This window comes from Acyrthosiphon pisum, chromosome A2, assembly GCF_005508785.2.
Source record: "Acyrthosiphon pisum isolate AL4f chromosome A2, pea_aphid_22Mar2018_4r6ur, whole genome shotgun sequence".
Classification (NCBI taxonomy): Eukaryota; Metazoa; Arthropoda; class Insecta; order Hemiptera; family Aphididae; genus Acyrthosiphon; species Acyrthosiphon pisum.
The window spans coordinates 41,854,828-41,875,992 of NC_042495.1; the positions used below are offsets into that span (position 1 = coordinate 41,854,828).

The 21,165-nt window shown below is 30.5% G+C and overlaps 1 protein-coding gene across 3 annotated transcripts; it reads left to right on the forward strand.

Moving 5' to 3' along the window:
* Positions 1–4,169: 4,169 nt before the first annotated feature.
* On the forward strand, positions 4,170–15,711 carry LOC100161252. Of its 3 annotated transcripts, none has more exons than XM_029489639.1 (4): positions 4,170–4,357; positions 5,341–5,458; positions 6,392–7,768; positions 14,925–15,711. In XM_029489639.1, exons 3-4 carry the CDS (start codon positions 6,392–6,394, stop codon positions 15,015–15,017), a joined length of 1,470 nt encoding a protein of 489 aa, XP_029345499.1. In that variant the 5' UTR covers positions 4,170–4,357; positions 5,341–5,458; the 3' UTR covers positions 15,018–15,711. The 3 variants fall into 3 exon arrangements, with proteins under 3 accessions (XP_029345499.1, XP_016662805.1, XP_029345498.1); XM_016807316.2 differs by having other exon boundaries at positions 5,341–5,436; XM_029489638.1 differs by lacking the exon at positions 5,341–5,458 and having other exon boundaries at positions 4,171–4,357.
* The last annotated feature ends 5,454 nt before the right edge of the window (positions 15,712–21,165 follow it).

The window sequence follows — 21,165 nt, forward strand, 5'->3', positions numbered from 1 at the left end:
AACTGTGGTAAACCGTGATAATTTCACACGACACGACGAGGTGTGAATCCCCTTAAATGCTCAACTTTTGAACCATATTGGTTACCAGTCGTAACCATATAATAACCAAACACTCGCACGACACGACACACGGCGTAGCTGTGAATGCGCCTTAATTCTCAACTTTTAAACCATATTGGTTACCAGTCGTAACCATATAATAACCAAACACTCGCACAACACGACACACGGCGTAGCTGTGAATGCGCCTTAACACTCTTGTATACCAAAAGCTTACCATGTATACCAACCAATCACAGAAAAGTATTTTTATGCACGTACACGTACACGTATCTAGTGGAAACCAACCTTTACGGTATTCGCGGCGAGCAGGTCATATTAATTCTCGTCGGTATCAGGTATGTTAGCACTTCAGAAGCTTGAAACAATTTCATTAAATTCGGACAATACCGGGTAATTTCGTTAGTTAAGATTCGGATTTCAAATTTTTAGTATTATTAAATTCTTAATTACCTACAGTAATTTAACAATTTTTTTTGTTGACATTTTTAAGAGTTTAATCTTACATTTAAGGAAATTACGGGTTGCATCCAAAAACCACACATTTATGATTTTGACTCCCGCATACTTTATCGATTAATTTTATTAATATATCAAAATACCATACACTTAACTGTGGATTAAAACCACATACTATTTTTAATCTACAGACCAGATGTATCATAAACGTCAAAAACTTTTACTAAGCTTCCCAAAAAGTTTAGTAAAAGCACTAAATTTTGTTTTAAATTATGATATTCTTATAAGCTGAAGTTAAAAAATGACTTATGCTTACAAAAAATATGAAATTGTTTGTAAAACATGCACAAAAATATTGAACTCTTATAATCTTGTGTAATTATTGTGGTGAGTATAGGTACCTATATACTTGTTGACCGTAATTTAATCTAATAATAAATAATAACATATTTTACATTTAAATATATATAAATATTTAAAGGATTTAAAGTGAGTGATTTGTCGTTTATTTATTCTAAATTGTACAATTTTTATGATGTATATCTTTGAATTATTTACTTGATTCGATTATCGATCTCGATGTAGTACACTACATGGAATTTTTGTACACTTATAAAATAAATAAATTTCTTACTCATAAGTCATAACAAAATCTAAAAATGTTTTTAAGCTCGCTTAAAGTTGTACATAAAGGTGGGCGCAATAACAATATTATAAATTCTACGAAAAACTGAAAAAAACTACTTTAGTAAATCAGCTGATAGGTTTACCTTCATAACTACTATTTTCTAGGATCCTAAGATACTATTTAAGCATATATGTACGATGTGTAGGTATATTATTATGAATTGAATAAAATAAAAACTTAATCAAACTCATAGTGAACCGGCCGCAAAATTGTATATCAAAATATTGTATATGTATTAGGTTCTTGTTCACCGAAGTGACTTTATACTTTAAACTTTATAGTCATAGAAAAGGTCTGAATGGAAATTTTTTATAGTTTAGGTCAGGGCTGAGATCAGCTATCTAAAATTGCTAAAGGTTGAAAATCCAAAACCAAGTTCCTCAGAAGTTTTTCTAACATAAATTAAAACATTTTGAAAATATTTAATATATGTTTACAAGTTTATTTTTTAAAATCATTTGGTTGTACAGTGAAGTGACTTCACTGGTTTATCTTTTTTAAACTTATAAATTACAATAATAATTATTTTATTTCGTTTAATATTTTATAAATACTTATCAATATAGTTCCAGAGAAATGCATGATATCATCAATAAAACTATGAGGCGTAAAAAATATGGCTTTGAAGACAAATAGAAAAATTTATAGGTAACACTAATAAAATATAACATAAAAATTGGTCTACAAAATGAGATAAAGTGTAGTGACCATATAAAACTGATAGCCGGGAGATATGTATGATGTATACATTTTACATAAGTACAAAGTATAGCAATTACCAATGCTATACAAAGATTAGACACAACTCGAAGCATGGTACACACTATTACAGAGTATAACATCTAATCATCTCTATAATTTAACTACATAAATTATGTGTGTGTATATTACAAAGTACGAATGTTCATCGATCGTTTGTGTTTGTTATATATTTATATATCTATATATATAATATACATACAATACATATTACATATTATAATATACATTATATACGTGACATATGTGCTCGTTATTTTTTATGGAAATTTGATTTGATGTTGAACTAGACATATCCAGCGCAAACCAAGTCAATTATATATTAGTATATTACGCTGTAAAAGTTGACATGTAAATGTAAAATCTACTTTGAAAATTAACAACAATCGTCATTCTTTGAGATAAAGTTGACAGTGAAAAAATAAAAATATACGAGAGTAAAAAAATTGGTTTTTTTATATAAATAAGATCATTCTGTAATAGATACACATTGTTCAATAATTATAATACCTATTTCTACCTATTAACTATTAATATTGCTGTAAATAGTCGGTTGTTACCTATGCAACGCACAAAGTTATTATGAACCATAAAATTGTGTTTTAAACAATTAAGTGTGGGGGTGAAATTATAAATTAGTTATAAACTAAAAAATACCAGCTATACTTAAAAGAATATCAGTAGTACCTATTAGTATATGTCACTTCCATGAATCATGATACAATAATATTTAACTAACTAAAAATTTGTTTTTATTTTAGGTTTACTAGTTACAATAATAACAAATGAATAAAGTGAGATTTAATAAAATCTTACCTTTTTCTTTTTATCATCATTACCACCTATCATAACTTTGATTGTATGTTTTTAAATCTATATCCAAATTAAAGAATTTAGATTTTACCTCAGTCAGGAAAAAATAAAAATGCGTTTATTATTAAATCAAGTAGGTACACCTACATAATTTGTTCCTCGCTAAATCACTCTTTCTGAATCCTAACTAGGTACACTCATAGGCGTGCGCACAGGGGGTGCCAGTAGTGTCTGGGCACCCCGGACCCTTCACCAAAAATAACAAGGTCCCTAATTCTTAATTAAGTGTAAATGAAATTAATAAAATTATTGACGAATTCAAAAATGTTGTTTCTTTTAAACGTCAATTATCATTATAAGATTGTATATCTATACATTGTTATGTAATATTTATTAGAATGATAATAAAATAAAATAAATATTTTTAGTACATTTGATATCTTTAAAACATTTGTCTGTAGGTATCTATAATTGTTTTCAAAATAATTATTGTGGGCCCTAATTTTTAGTGTGCACCCCCGGAACCAAAAGTCTGCGCACGCCTATGGATACACTTGGAAGCAATTTAGGAATAATTATTAAATATGACATATTTGATCTTTGAAAATTCTGATTTCTAAACCGTATCCAATTATTTACTCAATTCATCTTTCGTAACCGATACATGTGATATAATATATGGACCGGGAGGACCATTTCTCATCTTGAGCGGATTCTGTGCGAATATGTACATAATTATATATAAATTATAAATTGTAGATATAGAAAAGTATTTTTTATAAAGACAGGAATGTAATATTAAAGCAATTAATTTTATTTCCGACAGCAAAACGGCGCGTACCTACTACATATACGGGAAATAAAAGCGGGCAACGGGCGGTAACAGCAACTATATAATATACATATAAATATATGTGCCCTGTAGTACATGAACATAATATAATACAGTATATCATACTTTGTATATATATACTGCATGTCATAAACAGTATTGTAGTAGTTTTTGTTATTTTTAATTTTTCAAGGCCTACCCATTACACGTTCACGCAATCACGCGTTATATTATCGAGCCACCACCGTACCGATTATCACACTATTCTCGATGGGATACGCACGCACACGAACTTAGATAGTTTACATGTATATAATATGGATTTTAAGGACCTGTTAGGAAAAGCGGAGATAAATAATGATAATAACGACGACGACGGAACACAATTGGCACGCGGTGGATAAGGGGATAGGTTGTGCTGGATGGTGGGTACTGGGTAGTTGTCGGCTGTTGGGGTACGGGCGGGAGACGCGTAAATAGTGATCGGAGTATCGGACCACCACTCGGTGGCGGGGTCGGCAGCACGGAGGGTTTCATTCAGAGTGCGACGCGTGGGCGTCGCGACAGACCCCTATAAAACCTCACCCCGGCCGGGCGGACCGTGACAGTTCCGGAACGAACGCCGAGCACACGACACGTCGCCACTCACGATACCAAGAAGAAAAGAGTACTTACACGGTGACTAGGAGCGACTATAATATTAACTTGAAAAATACGAAATAAGTAAAATAACCAACAAGTGAACTGTAAGTAATTCGCACTAGTAATAATATATAATAGGTACTGCTATCTATATGGTACATTTTACTCGATGCTATTATTATAGTACCTATTTATTTATATACATTTCAACAGAGTTTTCTTTAACATTTTTACTGTTTTTATGAGACCTTATGTCATTGTTTTTGTATTTACCGAGTAGGTACAAGGTACCTAACATCAAATATTATTATTGAGCTCCACAGTCTGCCCCGCTACGTATATCTATCAATGCATGATTATAATTTAAGATAAAATAAAATAATATTATGTTTGAATTATAATAATATTTATTTATTTGTTTATAATATAGTATAGGTATATACTTTATAATATAAAGTAATATTAAAGTATACAATATTATTAAATCAATGATACTATTTTAATATTTTTAATATAACGCAGGCTGGGAATCAAACGAATTGTTCAGTTGAGCGTTTTAAAAGTTAAGACATTTAAAAAATGTATTTCCAACCAAGCGGTTTTAAATGTTCAGGATCAAAATATCCGCAAAGTTCCATTCCATAAATGTAAGTTTAGGTATTGCAAAACAAATTCCTGTTAAGTACTCAAAATATTAAATACCTAATTTAAAAATTTCGAAAAAAACAACAATAATATTAAGATGCATGACAGTTGAGAATATTATTATATTATCATGGTTGCATAGTGCATAGTACATTTATTTTCAATAGCACTTTTTGTTTTTAACAATAAATTGAAGAACAAAATGTTTTATCGATATATGCAATACAGTGTTTGGTTGCCTATGACTTTGTGTGTCATATAGAATCTTTTGTTTTTGCTAATTTCTTAAATATCACGTGATGTAATACATTGATTCAAAGACTATAAAAAATTCAGAAAAATAATCCTTAACCGAACCGCTAAATAACCATTTTCCAATTTTTTTGATATAAATTCTTTTGGTCCCAATAGCTTCCGGTAAATAAAAAGTCTCACTTTGCAGGTATGGCAATTGGCAAGCCTTGAGAGTGATGTTCTATGGTTAAAATGCTCAACGAACGACTCACGACATCGAACACGATTTTTCCGCATAATTGGAGTTAGTGTAGAAAGCCAGTTTAGTTAAGTTCAGTAACAAAATTCATTTTAAAAACTTAAAATATCTTCTTCTATCAAATATATTAAATCTAGTAATATTTAGCTTTTAGAAACTTTTAAATATAACATCAGTATTTCATATTGACTATAACTATAGATTATTTATAAACTGTAATTTCAACTATCTACAGCAGCACTTGAAAGTTGTATACATAAGCAATTAATAATCAATTAAAATGTCTTATTAAAATGTAAATGAAGTAATCATTAAACAAATATTTTTATACATTTTATAGGTTTACCACATTATTTTATACTAAAAAAATTATTTAAATTACCATTTTGTATTGATCAGTGTCAACATGTTCAATATAAATTAAATTGTTTTCAAATATATAAGTATTATGTTTCACTTTAAGTTCTATATGGATTAATGTTAACTTTGCACATCCTGAAAATATTTTGATAACGAAAACCTATAGTAAAATAAAATCTCACTATACTAACAACTATACTCAAAAACATTCAGTGTCAATTTTCAGATTTTCAATGATCGAAAATAAATATTTTAACAAGAATAAACTAATATTCATACATTAAATTTACGAAACCTAAAAATTTAAAAATAATATAAACATCCTAAATATAATTATATAATATAGGTACAGTAAACGTTTATATATTATATACGTTTATATTTATAATAATAGTGGTTGGGTTGGCTACTTTCAACAAAACGTTTGATTAATTTAGTTAGGTAGGTAACTACCTTAAAATTAACCTGTACCATACTATAATAATATTCTAAAATTAATTTTTTTATCACAATTGGAGTTGAGAAGAACATTTTAAAACTAATTTCGAATAACAAATTGAAATAAGTACCTCACCGCTGGTGGACGAAGATACGAATTTTAGGTGATTAATATTATTATTTTTTTTTTTGTCGATTACAGATGAACTTTTTAACTGCCTTAAATGTGGCTGTCATGGCGACCGTTGTTGCGTGCCTAGCGTGGCCTGCCACAGCCCAGGTGTACAACATGAATCGGTATGGCAAACAGCAGTTGACCCAAAAACAGTATCGATACGGCAACCCGACATGGGCGAACGGAGTTAATCGAGCCGGTGGTTGGGCGTCATCCTCATACGGCAACATGATGAGACATTATCCGGTGTCAATGGCCAGATACGGAGCGATAATGGGCGGCGGTAGACAAACGCTGTCGCCAGACGACTATTATGATGGTGAAGCTAGAGGATCGGTCGCATACGATCCCAGCCCCAGACGTTACGACCGGTTGGACTACGCTGTAGTCAGGTATCCGAGTTACGGCGTTGGTTATGGTGGTTACGGTGGTTACGGTGGTTACGGTTATTATCCGGTGACCAGTCTGGCCGCGTCGGGTGGTAGCGGTGGTGTTGTTGTTGACGACGATCTGTTGTATGACGATGATGACGATGACCGTGACCGCGACCGTGATGACGACGATAACGACGATATGTTGTTTGGGGATCATTCCGGTGGTCAAATGACTGCAGCAAGGTATCCGATGACGGACAAAATACACAATTTTCGGAAGGTGTTCATGTCAAACCTCGTGTCACCATCCAACGCGTTCAAGTCACCCAAAGAACGACAGCTATACGACTTTTGGGAATCCCTGATCAATGGCGACCTGGATGACATGCAGCAAACCGACGACACCATCGGACAACAGCGTTTAGACCGGGATCAGCCACAGCGTCAGTCGCCCACTTCATTGCTCTATCAACATCTGCCGCCGATATTTCTCAAGCTGCAGCAACAACAGAAACAGAAGCTACAGAACCAACAGCACCTGCTGAAGCAGCACTACAAGTCGGTTGACGATCAGACACCGCCACCACCACTGTCCCCACCATCGACATCATACTTGGCGTCGTCGTCGCCACTGCATACCGTACCACGCGGAAATTTCTACAAACAGTGGGCGAACGGATCGCCACTAATCAAGAGGTCTTCGGCTGGTGGAATACAGCAGACGATTTCACCATCGTTTTTATCATCATCTTTGGACAACGAGGACGTACGGCAGTTGCGTGAGCTAAAATCTAACAACGGTGCCACCAATACGACAGCCACGGCGACAACAATGACCACGTCGACCACTACAACCACTTCCACGGTCTCTGGTATGAGTACCGCGGCAGTGCCATCGCCTCCCATGGCAGACGGAGGACAGAGAGAGTTCGTGCTGCCCAGACCAGCAGGCGAGAAGACAGGTTTGGAGAGTCTATTGGAGGTGATCGCCGAAGGTGGTCTTCGTGGAAATTACGGTGATAACAGCAATGTGAGTATACACTTTACATTCAATAATCGTAAAAATCCTGCTGTGCGTGAATTTTGGTTAACATCAGTATAGTACTTACGTCAATGATATAATAATATTATTACTGCCGTTTTCCGTTTTCACTACGATACGCGATCCCATTTGAGTGATGTACACTCAAAGACATATTACATTTTTTTTTTTTTTTTGTTGCCGTCACCATTTGCCACTGTCAATATACGATACATAAATATTCCTGTTATTATTATCATTAATCATAATATGATAATTAATAATACTATGGAAATATCGAAATGAAACATTCAAATAGATATAGCCATCTAGGAAATAATAATTATTAATGAATGTCTATAAAAAAATATGATGATATGTATATACTAAACGTAGGGTTTTTTTTTTTGCGTGTATATACTGTATATTGTACTCTGTAGTGTGTATAATGTATCACTATAATGTCTAATATTAAAAAAAGATTATATATTTATATTTTACGAATCAAGTTTTAAATATATTGTATAAAAATGCAGAACTAATATTTATATCATATATTAAATTTATGGTTAGTTGATTAGAATTCATTGTAAATTTCATACATACGAGAAATAATTTAAATACAATTATACAAATAATGTATAATGAGGTGAATCTAAGCTAGAACTGTTTAACTATAATAAGTAATAACTATCTGTTAAAAGCTACAAAAGATAAAAAATAAATGATAAAAAATAGGTGAAGTAACGCTCAAAAAAATAATAATTGTGATTAATGAAACTATAGATTATAGCATTCTCGCGTGTTTAGAACACACTCATTGTGATCAGGAAATTACAAATATTCCTCTGTAAATAATTGTCACATAGGGTAAATCCACTAAGTAAGTGTATTGCGGTAAGTGGTTAACCGATATCATAAAATGTCCATTGCATTTTATTTATTTTGTTGAAACATGCAAGTGCGTCGACGATCAACATTATTTTTAACTGCAAATCAAAAATATTAAAATAGCGACAGGACTGAGTTCGAGGGTTATTAATTAATAATTAATCTAGGTAGTGCTAAATTATTATTAATGTTATACAACTACGTTGACAGACCGGGAAAGTTCTATATATACGTGTACGTGAAAAAAAAGCATGAGAGCATGCAACGTTTCAGTTTTTCTACGTAGTTAGTGAGTCATGGAATGAATAATCACTAATCGATAATATTTAATTCAATATTTACTACTGCAGTGGGTAATAATGTAGTATTATTATAATAATATTATATTGTTTAATGTCAACCAAAAGTATTAAAAATTAAAATATATTAGGTTAGTATGGTATAAATAGAAAAGTCGGACAGGCATATGTCCAATATAATAAAAAAGTACCTTTAATTAGTACTCAAATATTTTGAAACTGACAACAAGATACAAACAGATGCATATGTGCTGGTATTTTATAGAAAAACAAAATAGTATATACGTTCAACGTAGTATACACTCACGTCTCACACATGTATTACAGTATTACCTATGTTATGCTTATACAGCTATACCGTATATACGGTTAGAAAGCAGCAATAATGTCACTAGCGGGAGTAGTTAAAACTACATCGCTGGAATGGCTCTGTGGCCAAGTGACGCATTATAATAGAAAACATTTATTTTTAGAGACCCTAGACATCTATAAAATATTATAGTTGTGTCATTGGAGTAAAATCGAAACATTCGTACGCACTTCATGCGCCATGAATTCTGTACATAATTTATATAGTTGGTACTTAGTAGGTATATAACAATAATATTGTAAAAAACAAATTTTTACTTAATTTAATTTATTTTTAAATTGTATAAAAAAAAATATAAAACTCTTGCCCCAATATCTATTATATTTACTAAAGACTCTAGAGGGCTCTTGTAAATGTCAAGCATCTACGGTTATTCGTTTTAAAATTACAACAAAATGAGAAAATCCATGAGAAATCGAGTAAATATCCAATGTTGTAAGAATTTGAACTTCAAACGCTCATAAAAATGTAATTTGACTTTCTGATAGACATTTTTTTTTTTGACAAGGGTAAACAAAGGTATGAGAAATCTTGCATACAATTTTCAAATCTTAGATATAAAAAGAAAAAAATGTATGCATTTCTAACTCAAAATAATTTGTCAAAATTCGAACTTCAGTTGCCTCATAAAAAATTATTATGGATTTACGCTCAACAAATTAAAAAAAAAAAACACATCATTGTAAAATCAATAAATTCATCGCTCCGCTCAGAATTTAAAATGTATTATTTGTACATTATAGAGTTAGAATGATATGTATTGAGTTTAATTTAGTTTCTATAGATATTTTATAAGCTCTCTTGTAGTGCAGAATAGCATTTACCAAGTCGGCAGTTGAATTATACATAGATACATAGGTAATATACATAGATAATGATACTATATACATCTCCCGAAGTGATTAATAAGGAAAAGGCCATTTACCTTAGTATCATCAAGTCTGGTAGCTGGTATAGGTAGGTAATTAGTCAGCCACTGTTGTTAGGGTACATACATTACAGTAAACGATCCTCCAACAGTATAAATTAACTATGTGGGTACCTAATTCTTAAAATTAAAAAAAAAAATACTAAATAAGGAAGGTAAGACATTAAATTAAATTCTAAAAAAAGCACTTCAAAACAACTTTCTTTTTAATATAAGACTTCTATAAGAAATTGTATTGTGCCATAGAAATAAATAAATAATATACATTTTTTTTTTTTAATAAAACCATTTATAAATACCAACTTCACCCGATATTTTATGTTATGTTATTCTTTTTTGTAACGAACATATTATATACAGTTTATTTTTATTTTCTAATGTGTCAGTATGGCTACACAATTCAATATCACAATACAATATAATGGTTGTTGGACATTGGTTAGTAACCCGTACGTTGTTCTATGTTAGAGAAACGTACAAGCGTCAACGATTTTATTATGAGAATAGGTACTATGGTTAATTTTAAAATTAAACTTTTTTTATTACCTACTCCAAACCCACATACGTTTTTGTACTATATACTTTCAATGTAGTCTACCAATGGTTTGACATCAGTTTATTTTCGTTTTTATGACGGTACCTATACATTGAATATTTTATACAGTAGGTGTACGCATAGACTGTATATTACACAAATACAAAAAAAATATCTAAACATCGTGCAGGATATATTGCATTTATAAAATGTAGTATACAACTAGAAAATATTGATCGATTTAAACGGTAGAGTGTAATGCAATTTATTTAACGTAGAATATAAAATGAATCTGTGCCTGAATGTCTCTATCGGATTATTCTATTGTGTGATTTAAAATAAATTGGGAAATTTCACTTGAGTTTTATTGTATTTAAAGATTACATTATAAATTTTTGTTCAACGTTTGCTAAAAAAATGAACTTGTATATATCTATTTGTATTACTTTACCTCTATATAATAGATATGTGTGTGGCTACTTTGGTGTTAGGGACGTAAATACATAATTTATTTAATGTACCTACGAATTACATTAATAGAAATTCATTTAAATTTAATTAATCGTATATTTTGCATAAACGAGAGGATATCGACATAGGTAACTTGCCTATATGAAATTTGAATATCTAAAATAATATTGCTTTACATTGACACGTTAATATTGTTTCTAATATAGTACCTACTATTATATTATTATCAGTAAATACCTATTATTATAGTACCAGATTAATTATTGTATTTAAATACAAATTTTTATTAAATATATAAATCATTTGGTAGGTATGATATATGGCATGTGCTTATGCCCTTGTGGTTCAATAGTTTTAGGTATTTATATATATCTTGATAGTTATAATGAATAGTTTTTAATAATCAATGAATATTCATGAAGTTAATTTATTCAAAAATATAAAGGCGTAATCAATGCACAGTAATAGTAATATACCCTGCAGTGGTAATATTATCGTTGGATATTTTAACAGAATTTAAAGGCATAAATTTGAATATTGAGATGTAAATACAAAGAATTTATATTTATACTTGTATTTAGGTTAAATAAACATACATACTTAATAAAAATAAATAAATTTACAAATAAAACATATTTGTTCAATATGAATGGAAATATAAGCGGATAAAAACTACATTAAAAAAAAATATCAAAACAAAAATATCAAGACATTGTTAATATAAATCGGTTTTATAAACTTTTTAAATTTCAATAAATTTAATAAACAAATATTTATTTTCATCATAATATGCTTATTATTTTATATTTTATCATATATCGTCAAACATGTTATTTATTATTTCTAAAATTGAAAAAAAAAATATAATGTAGGTACTTAACGTTTTATTAATTTGTTATTTAAAATATTTGAAAAAGAAAAGAAACAAAACAAATGTATTCAATGATTTATTTGAAAGGTACCTAGTATCAAAACTTTAGGAAATAATATGCGTTTCATTATTAGAGTATTGTCTTAAATATATTATTATATGTTATGATATTATATTGATTATAGAATATATTTTAAAATTATATTTTGAATGAAGTCTGTGTTTAATTGTTGGTATTTTTTTTCTGGTTAGTAGAAAAATTCCCTATTAAATAACTTAATTATTATTTTAGAAAACATTTTTTTAGATTCATGAAACGTGTTGTTTTTCAGTATGTCAATCGTAGAAAAAAGTTATATTCACCTTAAAAAATAATAGGCAACTAATTAATAATTAAATATTTCCCCACACGTCCAAATAACATAATAATGAACATTATCCGGTTTTGTAGACGCGCAAAGTCTGGGTAGTGGGCACATTATCATTTTTTTTGATTCATATCTGTTTTTTATTCTTAATTCTTAATTTATGGCAGAGTGCAAATTAGTACAGTCACGAATTAAGGTAAACTAAAACATTAAACAAACTAAAAAAACTAAAAAAGCAAAACCACCACCAACTCGCGAGGGAATAAAATCATATAATTTATATGGTGGTTTACGTGTCCGGTGTTCAAATTGTATTACTTTTCTCTAACTGTGACGTCAACGCTAGGACAATCGATACGGAGCCTCTCGGCGGCGGCGGCGGCGGCGCTCGGATTCTTGAATGGAGGTCGGAAATTTGCCGGCAACTGCGCGTATGACGTCAATACCGAAAATAGAAACTTGTATATCGCACGCCGTTGAATGAAACCCCACCCCATTTCGCTCCTCTCGCGAGTTTCCACCCCTTAACATTATTATCACCACTGCCACCCCAACCACATACCGCTTGCAAAATGCCATGCCTGACGTCATACACGCACACGCGACCCCGCGATATCCAACCGAACCTTGCTAACCCCCAAAAGAGTAACGCGCCGAATATTTACGAGGCTCTCCTCCTCGTCCTCTCCATATCTATCTTTCTCGGGGAATGAAGTAGGGTAGTTAGGTTAACACTGAAACTCACCACCCACACACAATTTTACCGTTCCACGCCCACGGATCCACTTCACTCGTCACGACTCTCGTCCCGTGCTTGAACGCGGGCTTGGATAATAACGCAGATGACTTTTATTCAAAGTTAATTTTTTTCTCCCATATAAAAATGTAAAAACGTCCAGCAAAAACAATTTTCCATAATTGTCTATAATATTATACACTGTGCTATAGACATAATATTATTATGTTAGGTTATAACTGTATAAACTCGTGCCTTGAAGACAAAAGGTCCTAGTTCAGAAATTAGTGTTTTGTTTAGTTGTTATTTCACGTCGCTCGAGCCTATACGCCATGTGGTCTTCTAGTGTATAAATTATATATGATAATTTAAAATTACAATATATTATGATTAAATGTCAAACAATACAATTTCAACAATATTGTCATAGAGTTGTATATTTTATATCATATTATTTTTTTTAGATACTTATACTCATTATGTTATCATATCATTGTATCAATTTATTGTTCTAAAATATTATGTAAAACACAAAATGTATTATTGTATTTTATGTATTGTTTTATTACATAACAGCATATATTTTCAGAACAGGTGACTAAAGTATTATTGATTGGATTTTAAACATTGAGTTTTCAGTGTATTGGAAGATCTAAAACCCAATACAATGTATTTTAATCCTAAACCCTATATATGAAATGTATATTATATTATTATGAGTTATTACTATTATCTTTTTTGTCGTTCTTTCTCTACTGTTGGAATTAAAAAAACTATGTATCAAATAAAAATCAACATAGACCGTATCGTATTCTGACTTCTGAGTCTCTTTCTTAATTGAATTGGGATGTATATACTCATAAAATAAAATAAAATAAATTGAGAGTAACTTTGTATTCTTGCGTTTTCCTCTCTATTCAAGTACTGCATTTATAAAAAATGAAAATATAACCTAACTTAACACGCACACACACACGCACATACATATATATATTATAATATGCAAGGGGAGTGATTAAAAATGTGGTCTCAACCACATCCCATCGTTGAATCCGTTACTTTTCGCTAACAGTGTCGGGTGACTGAAGCAATGAAGCTACCTTGTTTACATTAGTTTTCATATGAGTTTCTTCAAGTTTTAAGTTACAATTTTACGACACTGATGAATTTATACATAATATAGAATGGTGTCAAAAAAGTGGTTACTTACACTAGTTACGTCGTTCTTGGAATAATAGTGTAAATACTCTGGGTCTCTGTACATAATACTCACAGCTTGTATAATTTTATTATTTTGTACGAAATATAAAAAAAACGACCACAATAATTACAGTTCAATAAAATTTGATATATTTTAACTACAGTAAAGGTTTTAAGTGAAAAATTGAATTTGTTGGAAGTACGTAAACGTACAATAAGTTTAATAGATAATTTATTATTGTATATAATTACTGCTGTTTATTAATATGAATTTATTACTATTTTTTATATCATTATTATACATAGATGATATACATTTTTTTCAGTCCATCAAATTTGAATATTTTGGTCTTAAGTCTTTAGTCTTTAGTCGTTTGTAGGAATATACACTAGTTTAAAAGACAAAATACTGTTTTCGTGTTTTTATAAGGCGTACCTAATTATTATGAAACAAAACTTCGGAGATATTAACGTGCAATATTTGTTTACTTTTCAGTTTTCCAAAGAAGCTAAAGTGAATAAGAAAAGATCATTCGTTTCCGATGAGACGTCATTGGCAGCTCAACTTGGTGCGCTTCGAAAAAATTAAGAAATTATATTGTATGATGAATAAAATATGTTAAGTTCGTCAAAGCGGAATATACTAAAAACTATATGATAATAGTAGTGTAAATAATACATTTTCTTTTATTCGAAACGTTCGCTTATGTGTAAAGTCAATTTCCTAGCCGTTCTTCTTTTTTAATTTACATTTTTTAAAAGCATGTGTGCACTTTATGATTTTATTCTCCTTCCCCGTTGAAATACACTTATTGTTGGATACCACAAAATATTGTTTGGTTTAATAACATAATTTCATTAAGGAGCGAAGACTGAATGAAACGTTTCATTGTACCTATTATACATGCATTTATAGTGTCTATAACAAATACAATTCAAACAATCACTTGTAAGTTTAAAAGTCGGTATTTCTTGTTTGAGTATCAATTTTACTCTAAATATTATTAATTAAATTGCGTTTACCACCTATATATATATATATATATTAACCCTATTGATATTTTATATTATCTTGATATTTAAATTTTTGTATGCTGTCCATTCTTGCACTTTTATGTAATTCCCCTGTACATAATATTTTAATAATTACCGTGATTTGTTTGTAAGATTTAATAATAATTATTAATTATAGGTACTATTTGTCATTAAGTACCTATACGTAATATAATATTGTAGTCATGAATGTAGAATGTTATATTTAAATAAAATATTATCAACTAAAATATCTAGAAATTTTTTTTAATGTCATAAAAATATGTGAGTACCTACATGAATGAACAACATTATTAACATCTATACGTTTTCACGGACATTATATGATTGAAAACTGTTTTATACATATTGAGTGGACATAGTATTATATAGACAAATAACAATCACTGCAATTTCCGTTTGTAAAAAAATGATTTATTACAATAACCATAATAAAGCGTAAGCCTACTTTATGGTGTAGGATTTATACAGTAAGTACTAGGTACCTATGCAATATCATGTCTTCCACTTATTCAAACTCTACATTAATTTGGCAATTTACCTCTTGATCTCGGTCACCGCTCCTCTCGTCCAATTTCTTGTAGTCAAACGTCCTCAGTGGAAAGGATATTTGAAATTGATACTTCAAAAATGGTGGGTGAGTGAATACTTTCTGGGTACCGGGTATTGACTAATAGACAATATATGGTACGATATCGTAATATTATACGCTCAGACAGTCAGACTATATCATCAAATGACAGAAAGTATGATATTAATAATAATACTAAAAATGCTTGTTTTGTAGAAGAAAAAAGGATTCAATTTTCAAATTTGAGAGGTGAAGAATTGGAGTTAAAAATTCCCAGTACCAATTTTCCAAAATAACCGCGGAAAACTGAATACAATTTAAGGAAAAACGAGAATAACTTTCCAGTTTTTGAACAAAACCGAATTTGATTTAAATTCTAAGTGGAGCAATCAATATTAACGTTTTACGACTAAGTGTGTTTTATTTTTATTTTTTATTTTGTCTATATGTAGATGCACGTTTTATGAAAGATAGACAAAATGCTTCAACCTTTAATTTTGAGGGTGGTTTTAAAAATTCTATTTAGTTGGTACTTTTAGAAGATCAAAATTAAAAACTACCATTACTTTCCAAAATAAGGTATAGGTTTGATCAAATCATAGTGTTTTGGATCAGAATTTTTCAAAATCAGTACTTTGTACATATTTTCTCACAACTTTGAAGTGAAGAAAAGAAAAGACATATTATGGGTTAATCTCTGAATCAAAGTTTTAGAAACGGAATTCAAAGGAAAAATTTTTGAGACGTGACCGATGTAAGTTGTGCGATGTATAAATCATTGACAGCCAATAGTGAGACGTAAATTAAAGGCAAGTTGATCTTATAGTTGCAATTTACGATACCTATACAATCTTACACAATGAATTCAATAATTACCAGGTCAAAATCCATGCGCGCTATCCAATTCTCCTTTCATTTTACTATTCTCACTTGATCACACAATGTAATAATTGCATTCTATTCATCAGGCATTACTTCCACTCACCTATCTTTGTAAATATTACTACCCACAATTTATTTTAGATGCATGAGCATAAGTTGCATACAGCTGCTTCTAAAGTTTTATCAATTTCGGTATACCTATAGCTTTACTATTATTGATGTTGTTGTTCGAGTTTTTTTTTATTGGCACAGCCAATTAAAGGTAACTTTGGAGCATCTAAAATATTTCGATTTACGTCTTATTTTCATGTCACTATATTATATAGTGGCTTCTCAATAATATCTCATTAATTAACTTTTCGCCCTTATTCTGCTCTGCTATAAGTGGTAGTATGCCAAACTAGTAGCAATCCTGCGAAAAAGAAGACCGGTTCAATCATAACCGCAAATATTATAATATCATGCTTCATAATATTGTACGTAAGTATTTATCAGGATATTTTTGATTTCCATGCAGTTACGATAAAAATAATGAATATTAACATCAAATCATTAGACCCATCATATAATAATATATACATATTATATAGGTAAGTAATTGATTCCACGTGATGTAATGACTTATATTCTGAGATTTTATAAGTGATTACCAAATGTTGAACATTTCAAATGTATGTATAATTGTTATCATCCCGTATAAGCAGTACCTACCTTTTATCCATCTTTCTTTAATTTTGATCGTCAAGATCATCGAGTATTATTAACTGGAGACTAGGTATTGAATACGTTTCACTATTGTTAATTGTTTCACCGAATGACCAAAATTAATAAAAAAAAAACTCGTGTTGATGAGGCGATTTTATTCATTCAATTTATTTTTATTATTTTGAGTATATTGTTATTTTAATGAATTTTAACGTCACTTGTATGTACCTACTTTTTATAAGTTGCCATTGCTACATACATGCGCGTAACGTTTCCGATTTATGCAAAGTTTTAACTAACACGAGACCTGCAATCCTCCGTTCGGACATTCAAATTACCTGCACGTTTAGGAATGTTTCGTTTTATTGAGGTTCAACATGCACTGTAACCTATAGGAACATGCTGACTGTTGAGAGTCCAAGCCCGAAAAAAAAATTCTGAATTGGATAGATTTTCTAATATATTTCCGATAGTTTAAGACAGTTTTCAGTGTATATCTTAATTATTTTGTTCCTGAAAATAAAATTGAAAAATTTTTATACTGGTTGAGCACCATAAGATAAAAATTTTAAACGTGAATAATTAATATAAATGATTACGAAATGTGATTTTTACATATCTAGATTAGTACCTATATTAAGTAAAGACAGTCTTAAATACATATATTATGAACTTTTAGTTAGTATGATTAAAAATATAACATTATTCCAGTAAAAAAAATTACAGTTTAAATGATATAATATTATATAATTAAATATATATACTTTTTTTATGGTTTGACAAAGTTTGAATATCCACTGCTAATATCATATATTTTATGTATATATATATGAATGTATATAATATTATGAACTATGTGCATTATAAATGTATAAATCAGAATTAAATAATTCATGTTTGTTTTTTACGAACATGGGACCCATTATCTTCTTGAAGAATAAATAAAAATAAAATAAACAATGAAGTAAATAACATCGAACTACCTACCAAGAATGTAAACATTTTTTATTTAAATCATTATTTAGGCTTTGATTTTTAGTTTATAGAAAAACTTTTTTTTTTTATTTGAGTAATAAGACAATCTACAATCTATACAACAAATGTGCACATTAATTAGATGAGATAAAAGAATACAAAACAAGTAACAATGAATATTATGATTTTGGGGAATTACCTAGTGGTAACACCTAGCACGTGAATAAACATTTTAATAGTGACAGATTATTGTTATCTTATATTTACTATCTCCAAGTGGAGTGTAAATGTGTGATAAATTATAATGAGCAGTAATTGGTATGACGGAGATATTTATGGAGAAATAATACCTTTAGAAATCAGTGAATTTAGTATAGAGGAGAGGAGGGAGATGAGGGGGTTGATTAGTGAGCTCAAATTAGAAATGAAACCAGAAAAAATTTCGCCAACTTGATCGGGATGTGAACTTTGATTTCTGGTGGCTTCTGCGTATGATTTGTGTGTGGTTGGATGAGGATTGGAAATCGGACCTTTCCGAGGGACTCTCGGATAGGCTTTTTTGAAAGCGGCCTTGAATACCGGGCAGCCCTTGTAATTGGTCCTTGGAGCACAAGGAGCATTTGGCAGGACTGCTGTCTTTGGTGCAGTCCTCCGTGTGATGGTCTTCCCCACATTTGACGCATCTTAGATGGTGATGACAATTTTTTTTCGTGTGTCCATAATCTTGACAATTGTGACATTGATGAGGAGGACCTCTTTTTTTGATGTGTGGTTTTTCGATAGAAACTTTTGTATTGAGAAGCGAAGAGATGCCCAGAATGTCGTTCTGTTTCATCGGTTTCTTATGACACACCTGTAGGTGCGGAGGTGACGGAGGGTGTATGTGTGGAAACTGTAATCAATGTAAATGTTTCAAGATACTATTATAATAGATGCGGCTAAGAGGTTGAACCTTGAGGTATGACGAGGACGCCCTGCAGGTGAAACCATTCGGGCTGGTGATGTCGATCAAGTTGGATTTGAAGGCGGAGAAGTCCACTATGTTTTTGACGAAGATAGGTGGAATCGAGGGATCCCTGACGTGATCAGTGTGAGGTTGGCTCACTAAAGGAACATCCGTCGGATTGGATGAGGACGTGGTTGCAGCTGATTTGTCGGTGGAGTCGTTTGTGGCAAGTACGGCGAAACGGTTTGGTGAAGTAAAAACTTTCGATTTTTGTCGGCAAGATTCGGCGATAGCGACGAATTAGACAAATATCTCTTAGACGGATTGGGTGTGCGTGACGGAACGGGGCCCGCATTGCGGGTGTCTTTATTCATAATAATCTAATATTATAAATATTTTAATAGAAGTAGATAATTAATGATGACAATAATAATAAACATTATTAGCGAGGGCACACAGCAATAACGGAGCGAAACAACGGACAACGCGGCGTACGTGCATTCATGCTGAGCGTTACGGCCGAACTGATAGAAAAACTAAAGCCATACATAATGTTATACAGTGATACATATCACAACACAAAAAAAACTAATACTAAAGCTAAGATATCTAATAAGTATCTATGTAATATTCATACCATCTTAGATAATATGCATGAGATTTTAAATGTGGTGCACCTTTTTACCGAAGATCATACACAGTTCAGCACAGATTCGAATTGATATGCATCAGTCAATCTTTGAATATTTTTGAAGCCATTTTTGTGCACCTATTTGAAATTATGTCAGTTTAATTATATTCTAAACAAAATAGGTAGTGTCATCACTGGGTGGCTTCTTCCGTCATATTACTCATGTTTCTTTAATACTCTTATCTAATTTGCTTATTGTTCTTTGAATATATTGTAAATATCATGTAAAAATAAAAAAAAAAAAATTATATTTAGTTACCTATATTAATTAAAATATTTACAATCTACAATTAATTTAATTTTCATTGTTGAAGAGTTCAAGAATACTTAAGAAATTACACCTTATTACAGAACAAGGGGTCCCTAGAAATAGTCATTCCTGCGTTGACTAAATTATGTATATTTCTTTAAGACTACATATATATCAACTCGTAATAGGTTATCCACTTAATTAAACTTCTATATAACTACATCATTGTGTATTTGTGTACATTATGGATGTTCCCGAGATAAATGCTCTTTTCATTATTAATTACTTTTTTTTCAAATCGACGGGTTGGTTGAATAGTTTCCAATTATTTGCTCCTGTGCAATAAACATAAGTTTATATTTTTAATGAATCTAGGTCAATGTTACTACCCTTCAGTTTTTACTTTTTAGGGGCATCGGACAATGCCACTTGTATGTGGAAAATTCCCAACAATAATTTATTATGATGAGTATCTATGTGGTTGTACGCTAAACTTTTTTTTTATCATTCCAGTGAGATCAACCGATGAGGAATCTGTTAGTTGTGTTAAATATTCTATCCTTATCAGGTATTGTAATTAAACGATTTACATAATATTTTGATGTTTGAAAACATACTTAAAATTCTAATTTGTTAACTCAAGATCATACAAATATGAAATAAC